Source organism: Drosophila virilis, chromosome X (genome assembly GCF_030788295.1).
Source record: "Drosophila virilis strain 15010-1051.87 chromosome X, Dvir_AGI_RSII-ME, whole genome shotgun sequence".
Classification (NCBI taxonomy): Eukaryota; Metazoa; Arthropoda; class Insecta; order Diptera; family Drosophilidae; genus Drosophila; species Drosophila virilis.
In genome coordinates this window covers 18,496,370-18,518,048 of record NC_091543.1, presented here as the reverse complement: position 1 = coordinate 18,518,048, position 21,679 = coordinate 18,496,370, and the positions used below count along the sequence as shown (strand labels likewise).

The 21,679-nt window shown below is 42.2% G+C and overlaps 5 protein-coding genes across 9 annotated transcripts; 3 read left to right on the top strand and 2 right to left on the bottom strand.

Moving 5' to 3' along the window:
• Window positions 1-58: 58 nt before the first annotated feature.
• Window positions 59-1,788, top strand: LOC6632160 (zinc finger protein OZF). 2 transcript variants are annotated; one of them, XM_015171255.3, is made up of 3 exons: window positions 59-147; window positions 352-705; window positions 771-1,788. In XM_015171255.3, the coding sequence occupies exons 2-3, from the start codon at window positions 484-486 to the stop codon at window positions 1,542-1,544; spliced, it is 996 nt and encodes a 331-aa protein (XP_015026741.1). In that variant the 5' UTR covers window positions 59-147; window positions 352-483; the 3' UTR covers window positions 1,545-1,788. The 2 variants fall into 2 exon arrangements, with proteins under 2 accessions (XP_015026741.1, XP_002055769.1); XM_002055733.4 differs by lacking the exon at window positions 59-147 and having other exon boundaries at window positions 242-705.
• Window positions 1,789-1,969: 181 nt separating this feature from the next.
• Window positions 1,970-3,648, bottom strand: LOC6632161 (N-acetylneuraminate lyase). The gene is made up of 4 exons (XM_002055734.4): window positions 3,457-3,648; window positions 3,247-3,391; window positions 2,747-3,138; window positions 1,970-2,686 (listed from the first exon to the last, which is right to left on the bottom strand). Exons 1-4 carry the CDS (start codon window positions 3,557-3,559, stop codon window positions 2,271-2,273), a joined length of 1,056 nt encoding a protein of 351 aa, XP_002055770.1. The 5' UTR covers window positions 3,560-3,648; the 3' UTR covers window positions 1,970-2,270.
• A 139-nt stretch (window positions 3,649-3,787) lies between these two features.
• Naxe (NAD(P)HX epimerase) lies at window positions 3,788-4,914 on the top strand. The gene is made up of 2 exons (XM_002055735.4): window positions 3,788-4,535; window positions 4,602-4,914. Exons 1-2 carry the CDS (start codon window positions 3,832-3,834, stop codon window positions 4,822-4,824), a joined length of 927 nt encoding a protein of 308 aa, XP_002055771.2. The 5' UTR covers window positions 3,788-3,831; the 3' UTR covers window positions 4,825-4,914.
• Window positions 4,915-5,307: 393 nt separating this feature from the next.
• Window positions 5,308-6,986, bottom strand: LOC6632163 (RNA-binding protein NOB1). Its single transcript, XM_002055736.4, has 2 exons — window positions 6,817-6,986; window positions 5,308-6,753 (listed from the first exon to the last, which is right to left on the bottom strand). The coding sequence occupies exons 1-2, from the start codon at window positions 6,889-6,891 to the stop codon at window positions 5,389-5,391; spliced, it is 1,440 nt and encodes a 479-aa protein (XP_002055772.1). The 5' UTR covers window positions 6,892-6,986; the 3' UTR covers window positions 5,308-5,388.
• A 344-nt stretch (window positions 6,987-7,330) lies between these two features.
• ZAP3 lies at window positions 7,331-19,738 on the top strand. Of its 4 annotated transcripts, none has more exons than XM_002055737.4 (12): window positions 7,331-7,481; window positions 7,549-7,947; window positions 8,011-11,549; window positions 16,485-16,890; window positions 16,964-17,028; window positions 17,089-17,575; window positions 17,654-17,842; window positions 17,952-18,140; window positions 18,880-18,987; window positions 19,171-19,222; window positions 19,292-19,407; window positions 19,470-19,738. In XM_002055737.4, the coding sequence occupies exons 2-12, from the start codon at window positions 7,588-7,590 to the stop codon at window positions 19,629-19,631; spliced, it is 5,673 nt and encodes a 1,890-aa protein (XP_002055773.1). In that variant the 5' UTR covers window positions 7,331-7,481; window positions 7,549-7,587; the 3' UTR covers window positions 19,632-19,738. The 4 variants fall into 4 exon arrangements, with proteins under 4 accessions (XP_002055773.1, XP_015026744.1, XP_015026745.1 ...); XM_015171257.3 differs by having other exon boundaries at window positions 7,357-7,485; XM_015171258.3 differs by lacking the exons at window positions 16,485-16,890; window positions 16,964-17,028; window positions 17,089-17,575; ... (1 more) ...; window positions 17,952-18,140; window positions 19,470-19,738.
• The last annotated feature ends 1,941 nt before the right edge of the window (window positions 19,739-21,679 follow it).

Below are 21,679 nucleotides of genomic sequence, written 5' to 3'. Positions count from 1 at the left end.
GCCAGCATAATTTAGCAGCTTCGATTATTCGATTATAGTTGAATCGATATCGATAAGCCGAAGCGCAACATGTTAAATGCGTTAACAACAATTAAAACTCATTTGCGGAGTATCCAATCTGTATGCTTAACGGATTTTTAATTTTAGGTACGTTTTTGACCATTTTGTTATTGTTATTGTTTTCACTTATCATATTTGAATATGTAAATGGACAAAGTCGCCGTATTTTACATGGTCAATAAAACGGTCACATTGTTACGCTCTCTAAATTCCAAACGGCTGTGCGTTTCGTGCGCAACACGATTAAATTGGTTTTGTGTTATTATGTTAACTTTTGCAAATATTTCCCAGCTTTGTCGCATTTGCCTGCGCCACTTGCGCCAGATTAACGAGCAACAACAGCAAAATGCCAATGCCGACAGCCCTCACGCTCAGCGCAACAAAGCCAGTTACAACTCGAAGGCGCTACCCCATTTGGCGAAAATGTTGAATCAGTTTTTTGCTATTGACGTATTTCAGCAACCGGAGACCTTTCCTCAGAACATTTGCGCATTGTGCTACAATGCCGTGGAGTATTTCCAGCAGCTCTGCTGCGTCGCCGAGCAAAGCAACGAGATGTTGATGCGCCTGACCATATCCCTGACTGTCGACCAGCCGGAACGTCCGGTCACAGATGCTAATCCTGCTGAAAATGCTGATCACTCGGTTGGTATATACAATTCTTTACAGTTGAGTCAGCTTGTTTTAGGGCTGAGCTAGCATTTTTGCAGTTGTCGTTCGTGAAAGCTGAGCCCACAGATGACGAGGCGCAACGTGAACAAGTATACGATTACGAGCTAGACAAAGACGCTGGAGCAGACGCTGCCGTTGATGCAGACGCAGCCGTAGACGCTAATAATCAGAGCCTGGACTCGACAAATGATGATGAGACCGTCATGAGCTGCGCAGAGACAGACGCTGCAGCTGCAGCTGCGGCGGCCACCAAACGCAAGCTGCTCGCCTGCCAGCAGTGTGGCAAGCAGGTGTACAAGCTACCTTATCTGGAGGCACACATACGTAGCGTGCACGAGGGCCATCCGAAACCGTTCCTGTGCCGCAACTGTGACAAATCATTCACACGCTACGAACAGCTGCGTTCGCATATGCGTAATGTGCACCCGGCTGCTGCAGCCGCCACCACAACGCCCAGCGAGGAAGTGGAGCTGATCTGCGAGCAGTGCAATCGCAGATATAGCACCAAAAATGCGCTTGGCGAGCATTTGAAGCGACATGCACAGGAGAGACCGCATATTTGCGAGCACTGTGGCGTCGCGAAGGTAACACGCACCGAACTACTCACCCATCTACGTATCCACAATCCCGACTGGGAGAAGTTCAAGTGCAAGCAATGCCCGCAGCTGTTCCGACACAAAAGCGCCATTAGCCGGCATGTCCGGGTCGTTCACGAGGGGCAGCGGCGATTCCAGTGCGGTCACTGCCAGAAGCGATTCGGTACTCATGCCTCTCAGCTGCGACACGAGCGCTTGCACATTGACACTTTTTAATTCAACCTGGCTAACTATGGTTGGTCAGTTATTCTTGATGTATAACTATATATTTGCAAATGCAAATTTATATACTTGTATTTATTCCAATTGTTATATGTATTCCAAAAATTATTTTTACCTTTCTATCTATACAACTATTATATGTATATCATATCGAGCATATCGACCGACATAGAGTTAGCAAAACAAACTAATGTTATTATATTTTGTTAGTTAATAAACTCATTGTTTTCTCATTCAATATATTCCATTACCAGTGCCAAAAGAGAAAACTAAAAGTAAAAGAGATAACATATAAATGCTAAATTTAATTTCATACCCCTCTTGTTCGTATGAAAGTAAAAGAACAAAACTAAATTTTACTTTCTTTGCAAGTTTTTGCTTTGGATAGCACTTCCTCTTAAAGTATAGCTACCGTTTTTATATATGTGAATCAATCAAGTAATGCCATTTATTTAAAGTAGTTATTGTAAACGAAGCCGTTGTGTAAATTGTTTCTAACTTTGCTTCTCTTAGTAAAATTCCGTATAGTTGATTGAAAAAAAAAATGTTGAAAAATGCAGCATCCCGGTGTTGATCAGCAATCAGTCGGTGGGTCAGTTAATCAATCAGTCCGTCCGTCAGTCAGTCAGCATAAACAGTTTTATATACATTATAGAGATTATGCGACAGTTTTGATACATTATAAGAATTACTGAACAGTTTGGTCAAATTTGGCGCTGGCTAAAAGACAATCCGTGCAGGGCCTGCGTTGAAGCTTCCGATTTGTCGGGAGGTAGACTCCTTGTTAAACCAGTTCTTCATTGAAACCACCCAGTTCTCCATGTGGCTGTCGTGTGTGTGTATCTCAATAAGCTGATTCAGCTCCCTTTGATAGTCCCTGGCCAGCTGTAATTCGTTGTCATCGAAGGCTTCACAGATCTTGTGCACAAGATCGGGTCGGATATTGACAACGACCAGACTGCTGCAATTAAAGCCGGACATTAGCCCGCTGGCTAGTAGCGCCGTGGAGGCCAGCATAACGACACGCCCGAAGCGAAGGCACCGCTGACCCATTTCCAGATCAGCGCTGGCATAGTACAAGCCCATAAAATTGGATATGCTGCGCTCAGCCTTGGCGCAGAATTCAACCATGTCCACTGCAAGCGGCAGCTGTATTGATTGCATTGATAATATGGGACTTCAACACTTCAACTTACGGTCCACGCCCGTCATCGAAGGCATGTGATAATAAAAGAATGGCCTAGTGCGGCATCGGGTCGCCACATGCTGGCAATAGCCCACCAATTGATCCACATTGCGCGGCCGATAGAACAACTCTGGCAATGTGACAACGCCGCTAACGCGTATCTCCTCGGCGTGCGCGGCCAGCGAGAGGACGTCGGGTAACGGCGCCCCGCCAACTTGCACCATAATCATCAGATTGTGGCGAACGGCGGCACGCTGCCAATACTCGCAGTTCGCCTTGCGCTCGCGCACACGCATCATTGGCCCTTCGCCGACGACGCCATTGATTAGAACTCCGGATATCATTTGACTCTGTAGCCACTCCGCGTAACGATTGATCGGACGTACGTCCAGCGAGCGACGACTAAGCACATACACACATATTCATATATATATATATATATATATATACATATTTATATATATACAAATATAGTTGCTTGTCTACAGGAAGTCACTCATTCATACTTACTCATCATCCTTAAAACAGCTAAACACCGGTGCAATCAGTCCCTGAAATCTTGAACTAAAGGTCCCAGTTTCCCTGGTCAGTCGAGTTTGTGATGCTTGCTCAGTTTCCAATTCATTGCTTAGTTGTTCTTTGCTTTCCTGTTGCTCTGTGGATATACAAATTGTGTTCATATAATATGCGCAATTTTGTTGAACAGACGACATAGATTACCCGGAGCCGCTGGCTGTTCCTGCGACTCGATGACACGGTTTTCGGTTGCTTTTTGTACGCTTTTATTAAGACGGCTGCCCCCATCTCTACGAAACCAGGCCATATTGCCGGCAAGAGGCGGCGCCTAAATATCTTTGAAGTCTATTCTACTATGAATTTTGTTGAAATTATTTGAACTGAGCGAAAAGTCGCAAACTGTGCAGTGAAATTCTACTTACAAAGTAGGTGCTGGCTAGCGCATGTTCAAAAAATGGCGGTCTACTCCAGTGTGACCAGACACAAGTAAATGTTGAAATATCCATTTGCTTCAACTGATAGGATACGAATATAAAATTTACAAACAAAAGGCAAAACGTAAAGAAAAATCTTTAATTTATGTTGCCCATTTTTTTGAACTTAATACTCAATTTCCAAAAGTCATTTGCAGTGATAATGCATATGGCTTTTTGGCCCATTCAACTGCAACTTGTCAAGCTGGGCCGCTTGGCAATTGGCTCCTCACTGCGAACGCGATTTCATCTCATTTCGGCAAACATCGCAAAATCAAAACAAATAACACAACAAACACAACGCAACGAATTTTGTTATTGCAGCAACAACAAGGACAGCAGCATGCTGAAATATTTAAATCAAAGTGAGGCCATTAACGTGGACCTGGAGCTCTTCAATGAGTACAAGTTCAGTGTGGATCAGCTAATGGAACTAGCCGGTCTCAGCTGTGCTCACGCCGTGGCCAAATGCTTTCCGGCGAAGGACTTTGCCCGTGTACTTGTCTGCTGCGGACCAGGCAATAATGGTGGCGACGGCCTGGTCTGTGCTCGCCACCTGGCATTAATGGGCTACACACCCGCCATATATTATCCAAAGCCAACGCCAAAGCCGCTTTACGAGAATCTGGCACATCAGTGCCAGCGCATGGAGATTTGCAGCATAACCGAATGTCCACGCGTGGAGGAAGCTGCCGATAGTTATGATTTAATTGTGGATGCACTATTCGGCTTTAGCTTTAAGCCGCCGGTGCGCGCCGACTTTGTGTCGGTGGTGGAGCTGCTGCAGCAGACAAAGCTGCCCATAGCCAGGTGCGAATGCAGCGTATTAACCATTCAATTATATGCCTACTAAACTACTTCATTGAATTTCTATAGTGTGGACATACCCAGTGGCTGGGATGTGGAGCAGGGCAAGCTGAACGATTGCGACCTAGAGCCAACGCTGCTCATCTCACTGACGGCGCCCAAGCTGTGTGCTAAACACTTTAAAGGCAAGCATCACTTTTTAGGCGGACGCTTTGTGCCGCCAGCTCTGCAGCGCAAGTACGAGCTGAATCTGCCTGCCTATCCGGGTAACGAGTTGTGCCTCGAGCTGTAAATATTTTCTAAACGCATCTGATCCATTCAAATTAAAGGCCATGTAAATTAAAAAAAAACAAAAACATAATGAACTTGTTACAAATCTAAAGTACTGTACCAAATTGATCGCAAATTCATATTTTTCCTAACATTCGCTGTCTCTCTTGCTCACTCTCTCTCTCTCACACACACTGTTTTTAATGGCTCTGTGGAGTGGAAACCGTGCATCGAATCAGCCTGTATGTACAGAGGGTTTTATATTCTGCATTGCTTTAAAGAGATATCGCTGAGCACGCCCGTAGAGTATATGAAAATGTATTCCTGAACAATATGTTTGTCGGTTTCCATACAAACTGGTTCTGTTTTGAAGATTGGCTAATGCAACTTGGCATAGATTCCTGCTGTTACAGTATGTTTATACCCGGTTACCCGGCATGTAAGCCTGGTATTCTTATAGCTAGCTAGCTTCCTAGACTCCATTTAATGAAATTTAATTTTGAAATATTTTATTTTTAGATTTTATTATTTATTTATTATAACATATATGTTTGTGGCATATACACATGTAGTATAACATTCCGTACTATTTATACAAGCGGTTGTAATTCTTGCGTCTGCGATCTTCCTCGAAGTTGTTATTGCGCGCCCACTCCTTTAGGTTGCCCTTGGAGCGCAGCATTGCTGATTTTGAGTCAACGTCACGCATCACAAACGGTGAGAAGCCAGCAATATAATCATCGTCCAGGGCATTTGTCTTTGTTTTGGCCACGCGTGACGGCATCTGGCGCGGCATGGGCTGATCCTCAAACAGAATGGGATTGCGCGAATGCTTGCCGCCATGGAAGCGTGGCAGACTTTGGTTCTTATACTTGGACGAAAGGGGACGTCTTGTGTTTATGTGTATCACCTGTTTGCCATTCTCGTCCAGACTGACGGCCACGCGTTTCAGCGTCTTGTTGCCACAGTTCGGACAGAACACCTTGGTCATGATGCTCGTCGTTTTGAAGCAGGCGTAACAGCGCAATATGTAGGTGCGCAGCTGCTTGATAATGCGTCCATTGAGCGCGGCCAGTTGAAGATTCAGCTGTTTCAGCACATTTTGTAGCGCATAATCTGTGGTCATGCACGCCACTGGCGGCACAATATCTGTTTCCACTTTGCCCTCAAGCGCTTTTTTGGCCTTCTTGATGTTTGAATGCGTTATCCAGCCATCGTCGCCAACGTCGTCGTCTTCGTTGTCGGCGGCGTCGTTATTATTGCAGCCTGGCTGCTCCTCATCGTCTTCCTCTTTTGGCTCCGCCACTAAAAGATCGCAAGTTGCCCGTTCCTCGTCTGCGGATGGCGCACATTTCAGTTTCTCAAATAGCTTATCCAGCTCCTCCTGTGTCAGATCGTCCTCCTCGTCCTCGTTCTCGTCATTGTTGCTTGTCTGTTTGCTATCAGGACTCGGTATCTGTTTGCCCTGCAGCTGCGCTTCAATGGCTTCCTTAATATGGTCCACATGAGCACTGCTTTTTTCCAGCTGCTGTTCACTATCGTCGCCTGCCTCATTGGCATCGTCCTCCTCATCTTCTTCTGCTTCCTCATCGTCTTCGTTGCCCTCGGGCATGTACCAGCCTACCAGACGCTTGTTATTAACATCCTGCATCTCCTCTGGCTGCTCCTTGGAGGCAATTACCTGCGAGACGACTGGTTCGGTGCGCAGATGCTCGGTGCCCAGTGTGTCCGCCTCCAGTTCATACGTGAGCGAAATCACCTTTAAATCAATGCCAGATAAGCTCGCATAGTCGCCAGTCTTCTTGGCAAACTCCACGCAGTGTTTTACACTTTCTGGGCGCGGCTCTCGCACCTGCAGATCAAATGGCAGCACACAAAGTCGGCGTATTTGGCGTTTATTGCGCACCTCAGCAACCACCTCAGGCACGGTTAGCACATTGTCCGCATATTCCTATAAGCAATCAAACATAAAAATAAATAAAAAAAAAAATATGTGTAAAATGCATGCACTTACATTCAGTGGCACTGCATTAATAAACGCTGTTGTATCTGCAACAAGATATTTGATTTTGCTGCTACTTATACTCATTTTGACTCGTTCATGTATATTTGTAGGCACGGACTAAGATTAAAAAACAATTTTTATTAGTGCACGTGTTGGGGACATGTACTATTCAAACTACAAGGTAGTAGTTCAGTGGATACACATATCGTTTCACTTTGGTAAACCATGTACGTCATAAATATCAATAAACATATCAAAATGTAATAATGATGAATACTAAAATATTTATACTAATTGTTTTAGTTGGGTAAGGCATGACAGGCTATGAGCTTTATACAATGAACAATTGTACTGCAGTTATTGTGATTTTAAAAAATATATAGAGGACAATTACTTCAAATCTATCGACAATGTGTGTGGCGCGTAACCTATTCTAATTCTCTGATGCTAGTCCATCTCTTACTGTTATCGCATTCAATTGCACCGATAGGCATAAACAAGCAGTATTGTATCAGCGATACGATATCAACATCCCTCTCAAAGTTCATCTCTAGTTTTCAAGCCAAAAATGGCGAAGTAAGTGCGTTCTCTTTTCTTTATGTTCGGTTTTGGTTTTCTTGTCAATGTTCCAGACCGCACAAATTATATAAAACCGCGCCAAAGCAACCTTAAAAGTAAGTAAGTTAACAATCAGACTGCCATTACAATTTACAACAAATACTATTCGCGTGTGACCATCAGAGAATTGCAATATAGAACGTACATTTTAAACTATCGCCAATGTGGAATCAATGGCCAGTCGCTGCGGTGCCAGCTGTGGTGCCAGCTGCTCCAATGGCTGCACCGCCACCTCAACCGGCAGTGCCGCCTCCACTGCCTGATGCGCCACCGCCGCCACCGCCAGTTGATAATACACCAGCTGCAGCCGCTGTTTCGGCTGCTGTTACGGCTGCAGGTGCTACCGGCACTTACATGGGCGCTGGGGCTGGCCAATCTGCTACCAATCCGTATGAACAATACACGGCCGCTCAGTACGCGGCGATGACGCCGGAACAGCAGTACGCATTGCAGCAGCACTGGCAGCAGTGGCAGACCTACCAACAGGAGTACGCCAAGTGGCATGCACAGTATGGAGAACAGGTTAGTTGTGCCCGTTGTTAACCTTTCCAATTACTAATAAAATGATTTTATGCATGGCAACAGTACAAGCGGGAAATGGCCGCCGCGGCAGCTGCTAACACTGTGCCAACTGTGGCGCCTGCGCCTGTCGCAGCGCCTGTAGTACCCAATGTGGGCCCTGTCACAGCGCCAGTTGCATCGGTTGTGCCTGCTATTGGTCCCGTTTATCCGCCAGCCCAAATGGGCGCACAAATGCCAGTGCACCAGGCACAACCACCACCACAGACATACTTTCCACAGCCTCAGATGCAATCAGCGGCGCCACAAATGCAACCGCATTCGCAGACTCAGATGCCTGGTAAAATAATGGCACAGCCCCAGATGTACAATCAGCCACCACCGCCGCCGCCGCAAGTCTACCAGCAACATCCACAACAACAGCAGCAGCAACCGATGCATCACCAGCAACAACCGCCTCTAAATCAATGGCAACACCAACAACCGCCGGGCAGATTCAACCAAATGCCACCCGTTGGCTATAATCAGACGCCCAATCCTGGTGACTCGAGCATGTTCCCAAATTTACAGCAACCGCCACCTTCGTTTATGCAACAGCCGCCGCCGTCGTCATCGTCGGCCAATCAAGTGGATGCTCCATGGTCAAAAGGACCACCGAACAAGGGCACTGATAGAGGCAACATAAATGAAACGGATCAGCGGCCTCGCTGGGATGGGCCACCGCCAGATGTGGGACAGCAACAACAGGGACCAGGGCGCAACAATCGCTGGCAGGGCAATGACTCCGGGAATGGCAGCAACAACAGCAATGCTAATCAAGGCGCCAATAAGCCCAATCAATTTGCCAACCGACGTAACTGGCAAAACACGCCCCCTGGCAATAACAGCATGAATCGCAGCAATCCATTTAACCCTGCACAGCCAGGCCCCTATGGCGGCGATAATGCTGGCGCGTCTCGCGGTGGCCCGAACTCTGTAATGGGCCCGGGTTCGGGTAGTTATGATAATGATGCCCCAGGACCGGGATCGGGTCCGGGACCTTGTAATTCGGGCAACTTTGGTGGACCGAGTGGCAATTACGGCGGAAACTTTGGCAATAATGGCCCTGGCCAAGGATCAAATGATAATTTTGGTCCTGGTAACTATGGCAACAACAACAATAACAACAGTCGGCGCAGCGGCCGCTGGGAACCGAATCGGTCGCATCAAGGCGGAGGTAACTTTGGCCCTCCGCCGAGTAATAACAATAACTTCAACGACTCCGGCTACAATCGCCCAAATCAGCCTAACTTTAACCCGCAACAACAGGGTAAGCAGAACCAATCGCAACAGCAGCAGCAGCAGCGTGCACCTGACTTGGACGAGGCCAGCTTTGATCAACTGTTCAATCAGTGGGAGAAACAATTCGAAGATTGGAAGCGCGCCAATGCCAATCATCCGGATCGCGATGAGTATCGACGCTATGAGGAGGAGTTTGAGAAGCAGCGTCGCCGCATTGCCGAGCGTCGTGAGCAAATGCGACGAAGACGCCAAATACAGAATCCACAGCAACAACAACAACCACAGCAGCCGCAGCCGCAGCCGCAGCCGCAGCGGCAGCAACAAGGCCCACAAACAAATCGACAACAACCATCACCACAATTTTATCAGCAACAACAGACTGGCGGCGCTCGCTATGGTGACTATGAGGAGGGTGAAGGCTATTCTGATGAGGAGAACGTGAAAGAGAACCAAGGCCCCGAAATAAAGAAGCAACAAGAGCCGTCTCACGGCCCAGATCAAGATGATTCTCATTACTATTCACCAGAACCAGAAAGAATACGCGAAATAAAGAAACAAGAAGAATCGCCGCACGGCTCAGATCAAGATGATTCTCATTACTATTCGCCAGAACCAGAACGAGAAACACAAACAGAGGACTTAAAGCAGCAGCAACCAGGGCCATTCCCTAGCAAGGAGCATCAAATGCCCCCAAAGACTCCAGCACAGCTTCAACAATCGTTACCAAAACCAAATCAAGAACCAAATTTGCAACAACCGGCGGCCAGCCAGAGTAAATTTTCACAGAAGCCGACGCAGGATACGACTCCAATTGCAAGCAGTGCACTCGGCAAGCGTAAAACCGATGTTGTGGCAAGCCCATCGAACCCTGCCAAACAGAGCAAGCAGGAGAAGATATTGATAATATCCCTGGATGATGATGACGATGATGTTGACGAAGAACAGAAGGACACGGAGACAGAGTCTGCGGTCGATACGCCCATGAAGAACATATTTAAAAAGAGTGATGGCATACCAGGTCTCGATTTGGTTGCCGACGGAACAGCTGCTGCCCCGCCCGAAGCATCCCAGTCAGGGAAGGGCGTGGATAATAACAAGAAGATACCATCGCTGTTCGATGTGGTCGTTGATAAGCCACTAGAACGCGGCGGTAGCGAGTCGGAAAATAAGCTGGCGGCTGTCAGCGAAGCACTGCCAGATAATGTGACCAACGCGCTCAAAGATCCAGAGTTTATGAACAACTTGTCACAGGCTTTGGCCCAGGCGCAGGGTCGTGAACGGGAACAGCAGCAAGACCAGGAACAGAAGTCCAATGAACGCTCTGAGCATGTCAACAACATCAGTAAAAGCAGCAGCAACAGCAATGACGGTGGCAATGAGGGCAATGACGGCCGTGCCCTGTCCTTTGCCGAGTGGCAGCGCAAGAAGAATCACCAGAAAGGTGGTCCCCAGGATTCAGACTTCGTTAACATGTCGGACGATGGCGCTGCTGGTAGCTTTGGTCCCGGCTCAGGTCCTGGTCCAGCCAACAATGATGGTGGCATTCGCGGCGAATTTGGACCCGATCAAAGACCTCCACATGGCTTTGGCCCGAACGGGCCCATCGGTCCACCATTCGGACCTGGTGGTGGCCAGGTTATGGGACCAAATTTTATTGATTTTAGTGGCCCAGGCGGACCAAATGGTCCGCCAAATGGACCCAATTTTGGTGGTCCCAATTATGGACGTCAGGGCTTGGGGCCAGGCCGGAGTCCGGGCCCATTTGGCGGCGGCCCAGGACCCAATGGACCGTTCGGACGTAATTTTGGCCCCCCTGGACCCAACAATGCCAATTTCAAGGGACCAGGACCAAACTTTAACGATCGTGGACCAAATTTCGGACCCAATTTCCGTGGCAATGGTCCCGGCTCCGGTCCATTTCGACCAAATTTCTGCGGCCCGAATGGACCTGGACCAGGACCAAACTTCGGCGGTCCCGGGCCATTCGGCGGACCTGGTGGACCGAATTCACCTGTACCCTTTGATCGGAACTTTGGCCCAGGACCCAATCATTCAAATGAGCGCAACTTTGGTCCAGGGCCCAATAATCCAAACGATCGCAACTTTAGACCCGGTCCGGGTCCCAATAATATGAATTTCAATGGCCCCAACAACAACTCTTTTAACGATAATCCGTTCAGACGCAATGGTGGACCGCCTGCACCCAGCTTTGATGATGGTCGCGTCTTTGGATCGCGTGGCAAAGGACACAAAAACTTTGGACAGCAGAGAAACAACTTCGGCAACGCTGGAAACAACGACAACAATAAGCCATGGACTGATGGGTATGTGTCATAAACCTTGCTTAATCGTATGTCTCTCTCCCTGTCTCTCTCTCTTTCCCTCTCTCTCTCTCTCTTTCTTTCTCTCTCTTTCCATTTGCTCTTTTTATTTGTGTCTATATAAAATTAAATGGATTTGATCAAATAACGACCAACAGGGAGAACCCCTGCCAGCTTAAGTTTCCGTCTGTATAACAAGAAAAACAAATGAGAATCAAACAAAACATAAACCAATCAGGTTGTCCGTGAACTACTACCCGAGTGAAAGTAAAGCTGTCAATTGCAATCCCCGCTCTGACTTGTTGTGGTTTTTGATTTAGTTAGGAGCTTAACGTGGGAACTTATTTCCTTTGATGCGTTTCAGCATTCAAGTCGTGGTTTGATTATTCCTTTTGCAACAAACCTTCAACCTGGCAGCCTAATATAAGAGTTAAGCTTAAGAATCGACCCAAAAACTACTTGTTATTATTATATCTAGTATCACACGTCTGATACTATCAGACAATACAATAGAACAATGGGCATACGGGTGAACTCGACTTACGCCTCGAGCGGGTCCTGCATAACCCAATCAAATCTTCGAATGTATGATTATAATATAATGTATGATATCTATTTATTTTGAGTTCATAAGTGATACGAGTAGATAGTATATGAATATATATATATATATATATATATATAGAGCTGTCCGATTAGTTATCGAACCGTTTGAGCCAAGGAGCTGCATGTTTCCAAGTAAACAAGACGGGATCTAGAGATTGTTTTGCTTTTTATCCGATCTCGACTTCAAACTCATTTGTATTTTATAGTTTTAATACTTCAGGGGCGTAACAAGGTTGTATGGGTTACATTTTCGAGTGGTTGGCAGACATTTAAGAATATAAATACGGAGAATCCAATTGAGTTCCAATGTTGAATGGAGAACGTTCAAATGGCTTCAAACTCAAGTTTAAATACATATAACTTAAAAAAATGAAGGAAATGAAATACGTGTCTCAACGATCCTAATAGATGATATATTGCATATATTGTGTATAAAGGAGCGGGAGGCTGTTCTCATAAATTCTTAGAATTTCAAAACTTTTTCTATAGCTAAGGAAAACACAAACCTCTTACACGTTAGCTCGTAAAATCAAAATAGAAGTCTATGCTCTTGCTAATGTCCGCTTTTAAAAGTCAAACTTATCCGTGTCGAATCTCAACTGAACTGAAATATATATAGATATATGTGCATTCATATGTTTGTGGGTAAAATCTAATAAATTTGTCAGAATTTTGTATACACAATCGAAATTGTCATAAGCCTGAGGAAAACATTAAGTTGTGATTTTATATAAGGCATTTCACGCAACGAAGCTTAGTTTAAACTCTTACTGGATATCCGTTTAAAATGAAAATTTGATATATAAGAAGGAAAGTTTGTTTCCCTTGAAAAGAAATACAAATTTGAGCCGTATTTTGGTATACAAACTAGCCGAGTTTTCCGGCTTGATGTTTGTTGCCCCATGAAAACGTTTGTCATATTTAATATCAAGCACGATTTTACTTTGTTTAAACGAATTTTAAATACTATGAAAGTCTTTGTCAAATATTTTGCTTACCTTCCGAATGTTTCTACCTTTTGTTATTAAAATCCCTAAATTGGAAACTGCAAATCTAAGTCATTTTATCTTCCCCAAAATCCTTGATACGAATTGTGTAAAATATGCGACATAACTTCTGGACTAATTAGTATAAATAATAAACATTTTGAATGCTAATGAAAAATCTCAATTCACCCGATTCTCGAATGAGCTAAACAAAACAAGTAATTGAGATATATCGCTTCAATCACAACTAGACCGACCCGATATTTAAACCCCTAACTGTGCTCGTATACGTTTCTATGTTTGTAGTTTACATGTGCAGGCATTTTGTTGATCTCGTCGTTAATGCTGGAATTTCGATTCCATACCCGTTTTCTCTTTTTCTCTTCTACTTTTATGCACCCCAAAATATATAAAAATAACATACAAATTCAAATCACGAAATACAACAAAAAAAATTAAACTTAAAATGATATAAATATCAACTGGCATTGCTCCGATGTCCCTTGATTCATTCCCAATGGCGCATCAATTGAATGACTGCTACAAAATTCTTTCTAAACAAAAAAAAAAAAAAAAAAAAAAAAAAACAATATCAAAACATGTAAAAAAAAAAAACACGTAAAACGCAAATGATATATATTTGTTTAAATTGCAAACTGCCTGTTTAGCGGCCGATCCTTCCGCGGTGGGGGTGACCCCTCGAACAGGAGCTATAGACACGGGCAGCAGCAGCGCGGACCCAGGTCGAGCTAATTGGAGTAGAAAAGTGCACCGTTTAGATACGTGCCCTTCTCAAATCCAATCTGAACCCATTTATATAACTAGATCCTGCGACAAGGCAACAGAGGATACACAGACACAAACAAACATACAAGCACACAAACATACACACACACGCAAATATATACACACACAAACACATACACACACAGAAACATGCATACGTCAAGTGGGCCTTCAATAAATCTCTCAAGTTTATTCTCAAACTTAACGTCAATATCTCTGCATATGTATATCATAAATGTTCTTAAATAATTATTAAGTTCTGAGAATTTAGCTTAAATTTGATCAAAATTGAATTTTTCATATATGCTCTGTTTTGTTTTCAATGTAAAAACAACGAATTTAGTTGCATTAAATTGAAATGATTTTTGTTATATATTTTGTATGGGGAATATGTGAGAGTTTCCATCTTCATGTTTTAAGTTTAGAAAATCGTCGACGCAACAGAATCGAAGCTTGGGTCTTGCAAAATATAATGTAATATCATAAATCATTATAATAATAATAATTATAATAATAACAATTATATATTCATATAACTTTGCACATCTACACGGAGACAAAAAAAAAAAAACCAAAATACATGGAATACGATGATGAATAAATGGATTTTAAGTATCAAATAAAATGCTTGCGTGCATTTCAATATTTAATTATCTAAAGGGATTTACATTCATACATACATATACACACGCCAGTTTTGCTGTTGTTTTATTCCTGGCAACCAACTTAAGTTAGCTTTAGAAGTTGTCTGCAATTTCCAATTGTGTTTTGTACAGTCCGATATCCCATTTAGGAAAGTTCGTCCGCTAGTTGGAAACTCCTGGTGCGTAGAGAGAATGTTTAATAGCAAGTGAGCATATTGGTATTTAGTTCCGACTTATGAGTTTATTCTATAATGTGACACACCCCATCATAAAAGTATATTTGCCCTGTTGCCCCAAAAGATGTGCCCTCACCATGATTCTAAATGCTTTTTGATATCTGAAATTTTTAATGTCCAAGCCCCCTATATATATATAAATATATATATATATATATATATATATATATATATATATATATATTTACACAAATTTGATAAATTCATATGTTGAGAACTTAAGAAATAACCGAAAGTGTTGTCTTAGTCATGTAAGCTTTATACATACACTTATATTTGGAGAGTAAACAAAATTGGACTTCTTTTATATTTACTTGACATACATGTATATATATTGATATATATATATATATATATATATATATACATATACATATATCAACTTTTAATTGATAAAGCTATTTTCTCTTAATTTATGCACAGTAACACTTGGGTGTAATTGAAAAAATATTTCGGCATACCAAGAGTTATCTTCGGATTGCCGAAGAACAAATATCCCCAAAGCCATAAAGCGTCATGCGATCCAATGTAATCTTAGTCACCGCAGGTGTCCATGTTTGTTAAGCCTAACATTTGACCTATCGTTGCCATTGCAGCCTTAAAATAGAGTTGTCCGTCTTTGGTCAATCTGTGTGTGAGGATATCAACTATAATGTCAGCCATATGATAATGTGGTCCGATCTGCAGAGCAAAAAAGGAAATGAATGGGTTCTGAGCTGTTTCTTTTAAAGAGTTGCTTGCAAGGAATTGTAATAAAACCTTTTGCCAGGATAGAGTCAGGAACACGAGGATAAGTTTGTCTGTTTAAAGAATTAAATTGATCAAATAAAAACCTAGTCTGCTTGTCTGTGCATATTAATAAAACTCCGAGAGCCTGTCTGTTTATCTATCTTTGTTATATTATATAAAAAATTAAAATTGCTTAAGATTATCTCGTTTTCTGTGTTTGGAACTTGAAATTCTTATAAGTAGTAGATATTTTGTAGCCGTGGAATATGTCTTATGAGAGTCAATTCATAGAACAGAAACAAATAAGAAGCTGTGCAAGCTTCGGTGTTGCTGAAGACTTTGACTTCCTTCTAAATATAATATGATTTTGTTGTTGCTATGATCGTGTACCATTCATTCTAAAGGATATGTTCACTTCGGTATGCCGATGATATCCGTTATATGAATTACCCACAAAAAGAAAAACATGAACATTTTTGCACTTGTCCAGAATCTCCTATGCCCTGGACACAGTCCATGGCCTTGATCCAGGGTCACCGGGCCCCGTCCCGCCCCGCCACACCCCGTTAATTTGCAGCATGCTTCTTCTGTATACAGTGCTAAGTGAACAAGTTTTATGTACTCCCAATTTGTCATTCGACCCAAGTACCTTGACCTGTTATGTAAATAGCTTGTAGCCAAAATTGCTTGCCCCATGAACATAGCAATATATATGTAAAAGTTTAAGTGTTTCTTTCTGGTTTAATATTAAATACATAAACCAATTAAAATACAACAAATAAACAACAAAATCGCAACAAAAAATATGTATGCAAAAACCAAAAAAAAAAAAAAAAAAAAAACAAAAACAAAAACAAAACAAAAATAAAACAATAACAAAATAATTGATAAAAATGTTAAACAATTGATACCAAAAAAACAAACTCGCCACTGCGTCACGCAACGTTGCAGCGCGGAGCACATCGGCAATATCCGTCCCAACGAGCCCATCTATCGTCCAGTCCAAGTGTTTGACTATCAGAACAGTAGCAACACCGCCGCCAAGGTTATTGACTATGGACACAAGTCGGCTGATAGCGCTTCCAATCGTATGGGTATGGCCGGTGGACCAGGCCCGGGCCCTGCACCTCTGCCGGAGTTTAGACCTGGTGTTACATTTGACTATGGACATGCATCGCGTAGTGCATCGTTAACCTGTGGACCAGGCGCGGGACCCATGAATCGCAATCCCAATAATAGTTCTAACAACAGGAAGAAAAACAAAAAGAAGAATAAGAATCGGCAGCGCCTGTTGCAGGAACAGCAGTCGCAACAGCTGCCACAAAATCAGCAGTCATTAATGCTGCCCGGCGACGAGGTAAGTAGATTGCTAACCGTCCTGCAACTTGGCCTAATAGATAAACATATGTATCCACCATATATCCAATTAGTTGAATGACCATCAGCGGGCAGCTGGTAAATCAGATGATCTCGAAGACATATCCGATGGCGAGGAGTAGGTTTCATTGATGTCATTATATATCCTGTTTGCTAATCAGAATCCATAAATATACAGTAATTTGGCGGATGCATCGCAATCGGAATCACCACCGCCGCCTCCAAAGTTCAACAAGCAGCTAAATCCAATGCAACAACAGCAACATCATCAGCAGGAGCAGCCACGCAAAGCCTTTCCGGCCAATCCGCAGCGTCGCATGCTGGGCGATCCGCCAGCCGCTCTGTTTCCCTCAACTGCTGCGGCTAATCAACAGATAGCCGAGCAGGCAGATGCGCTTCACCTGGAGATGAGCGTACCGACTAATGAAAACCGCAATACAATATCCATTGACGAGGTGCTACTACCGCCGGGTCGCCTATCTCGCCCTAAGCGCATTTGTATAATATTACGCGGACCGCCAGGCTGCGGCAAGTCCTATGTGGCACGTTTAATCAAAGATAAGGAGGTGGAAATGGGCGGTGCCAGTCCCCGCATACTCAGCGTCGATGATTATTTCATAGTTGAGAATGACTATGAGGAGAAGTGTCCAAAGTCTGGCAAAAAGGTGAGCGTGGCCCATCAGATGAATATAAATATAAATATAAATGCTTCTCTTAAAAAACATATACATTTATAATTGTAGATACCGAAAAAGGAGCTACTCTATGAGTATGATGATGCTATGGAAGATACTTATATGCAATATTTGATTAAATCGTATAAGAAGACGCTAAGCGATAATCTTTACGATTTTATAATTGTCGACTGCAACAACAACTCTCTGCGTACACTCAACGAATTCTACTGTCATGCCAAAGACTCAAATTTTGTGGTACGCAGGCCTTTCTCTATCTCTCATATATACGCCTCTTCTCACACCCACTCTATCATGCTGTCTCGCTCATTTTGATGCTGATTGAACCCATTATTTCTTTCGACAGCCGTACATAGTTGACATGCACTGTGATGTGGAGACGTGCTTGGGCCGTAACAGTCATCAACGGAGCGAAGAAGACATACGTGCTGTTCTAGACAATTGGTGTACAACGCCATTGCACTACATTAAGTTGGATGTGTCGTCTCTGCTGGAGAATGTCGTTGAAATGGAAGATGTTGAGAATATGGCAACGGTAACTATGCTTTAATGCAGCCCATGGCCCAACCACGACTCACGGCCACAACTCCAGGCACAAATGCGCTTAAGGCATTTCACTGCCTAGGCACAGTCCATTTGGCTGGCCTACAGTGATTTTGAGTGTGTGTTTGTTTTTGAATGGGTGTGCGTGTGTGTGAGTGTGGCATTGGGGCTGACAGTGTGTATGACACTGACGGTGCGAGGCTGCGCACACTGCATAGTTTATATATACTTTATAATTATATAGTTTAATTATATATTCGAACAGCTGTAGTTTCTAAGCACGAGTATAATTTAGTTGGCAATGCCATACTTAAGCAACTGTCCATGACAACTCTCTAATCTAAGCATCTCTCAATTACTTAACTTTATTTGCGAATGCATTGTATGTGCTACTCCTATATACATGTATTTATATCTCAACAATATATATATGCATATGTGTGTATAGTATATGCATATATTGCATTAATACGTACATAAATTCTGTTGTCCATTCAAAATTTATGTAGTTGTATATCTTGAATATATGCTTATACACGGCAACATACTTATCAAACTGTACATCTGATTAATAATACAATTAGCATTGCGTTCTACCAATATATCAATCGATTCAAATTTGATCGAATTACTTGAATTGCAAATAATATGAATTAAGTACCTAAGTAAATGGCAAAAGAAAGGCTAGTCAAACAAACCCCTGTTGATTTATTGCGGCTTATTCATTTCAGGATGATAATGCCAATGGTGAGGAGTCCGCTGCCGCTGAGGAGGCTGCCACCGTTGCCGCTAACGACCCCGAGGATGAGGACAGCAACAGCGCCGATGCGGCCAACGATGTAAGTCTCAGACCATTCACCAATATAATGGTTTAGTTTGCACCATTGTGGGCATAATCTTCTTCTTTTGGGGCCTGTGCTGTCTGTGTGCTGTGCCTATTTGTGTATTACATTTGCTGATACAAATCTCAATATTCATTTATTGTACAAATTTTTTTTGACATGTGTGTTGGTTGTGTATAGTGCGGCTTTCTGAAAAGCAAGTGGGAAAATGATACCACGGAGGAAAATCTGGGTAAGTGCCGTCAAGTTAAAAGCAGCCATTGCCCACTCATGCCTAATATCGGTTAAATTATTCTTTCAGCACGTCTCGATGGCACAAAGCGGTTAATGCAAAAGCGCAAGACCGCAAGCATGGCCGACTACTTGCAATTGGATGAATGGGAACCGCCCACTGGCAGTGCTGATGGCAAGAAACGCGTAAGTACATACAATCCAACTATACTATACGAAGTTTTGTTAAATTATTACAAATGTTTTAGGTGCGCTGGGCGGACATTGAGGAGAAGCGTGCACAGAAAAAGATGCGTGCAATTGGCTTTGTTGTTGGGCAGACCGATTGGAAACGGATGATGGATCCCAATGCTGGAAATCGTGCGCTCAACAAAACTAAGTATATAGAGCGCGTGAACAAACGGCGTTAATAATCAAGATCTCTTAATCGATGACGAGACAGCAAGACCGTAATTTCGCCCTATTGACACACGTACACAAATATAAACGGATATGCTTATAAACACAAGCCACCTCATCTAACTTGGCTTTTATTTTATAATTTAAAGTTAATAGTAAATTATATACCAGTTGGCTAACCTTTGTTGTTAACAAAATGCTCGCATGCATCTAAATGCCTGGCATTTCGGCATTTGCGTGTCGAAGCTAACAGTGTAAAGAAAACAACCTAATCAAATACCATTTCCAATACAATATGTGCTCAATTTCCAGAACAGAATGCATGACTTGTATAGCATATACTATATGCTATAGTTAGTTATTATAAATACTTAAATTAGGCCAGCGTTTAGTTTTGTATGCATTTACAACTCACATAGCAGTTGGTTAGTATTTGGAACTTGTATTATTTTTTATCATTTCTGTTTTTCACATTAAAGTTTCGAGCAATGCTCTTTAAAGAACATGCATCCAAACACACAGAACCTTTGCAAAGAGAACATAATAGATATTTATATATTTATATCTTAAAATATACGTTTTAAAAAATATATATATAAAAATATATATGTACAGTACAGTAAATGCTCACGCCTTTCAAAGCGGAGTATATGCGTATTTTAACAAGGTTTTAAAATTTAATTTCGAATAAAAAATTTCGAAACGTAAATTCTTTGCTGCCTGTATTACTTATATGAAATATATTTTAATTATTAGCATATAAATAGATGAATTAGTCTACTGACATAATGAAATTAAAGTGCAACCTTATAAAGCAAGAAAAAAAGTTAAAAACAAATAATCGTTGGGCTTTTCATAAACTACATCCTTTGCAGACTTACCTACAGCAAAGCTCACTTAGAGCTTTACGAAGGCTTGGGCAAGCAATATCGCGACAAAGCAGATTAGGAAGCATTGGACAATTTTACCTCGACCAAGAATTATTAAATATATTAAAATCAAATGGTGCAATATTTCATAAATGAATGCTAACAAGCATTTCGTGCTCGGTTTAAATTGAATAAAATATTGAGAAGAAGATTAACAAAAGCACATTGGAAGTTGAATAATTTTCAACAAAAACGATCGTAAGACTGATAAGTTATGTAGCTTGATTAAGAATAACTCATATATTTATTATACAGAATTTGAACGTGATTTCAAATATAAACAAACCACAAGTCTGCACACGAAGTTTCATTTAATTGTAACGCCTTCAAGAATAAAATCCTGTAGCTACGATTTGCTTCAATTTAATTACGTTATAAAATGACATTTTAAGCCATAGTTGACAGGTTTTTGAAAGTGCTTGGAATTTTTTTTTAAACATTTTATAAACTGGAGCTTATAAGTACTACCAACCTTACATTAATATGTCATTATCCTTATATGGTATCTGTAGATACTTATAATATGCTATCCAATCACTTCTCATATGTCTATAAACTAATACGTACAAAATGGTTACAATATTTGCCAAGCTGGTATCAGCCGTGCTTGAAGATTGATTTAATTACAGAATTATGTACCCAACTTTATTTACATTAATTAATAATTTAGAATTTTCTCTTGCTTTCTTAGAGATCAGTTAAGATGCATTCGCGAATATGCAAAAAACCTATTAGACAAGGTAGTTGTTCTCTGCATATGTAACAGTCGGAAGTTATTGTATACTGGGTCAACCGAGTCTATCTAGCCAAGGTGATAATAATGTCTGTCTGTGTCTGCTTGGCTGTTCGTCTCAGGGAATAAAACATCTAGAGTCAGATATTTGAAACTTAATTTTGCTAACGCACACGCATGTCGAGTTAATTTCAAGTAAATACTTCGTAATCGATGTGTCGATAATCAGATTAGGTTTTCTAAGCAGTTTATTTATGGCTTACATAGATCCAGATCAACTTACCATACTTCGTTTCGACACTGAAATTATTTTTGAGAATCCTAATGACATAGTGGAGAACTTGTGGACGAAGCACAATCGCGTGTGTGTGTTTTGTGAAAAGAACTTCGAATCTTG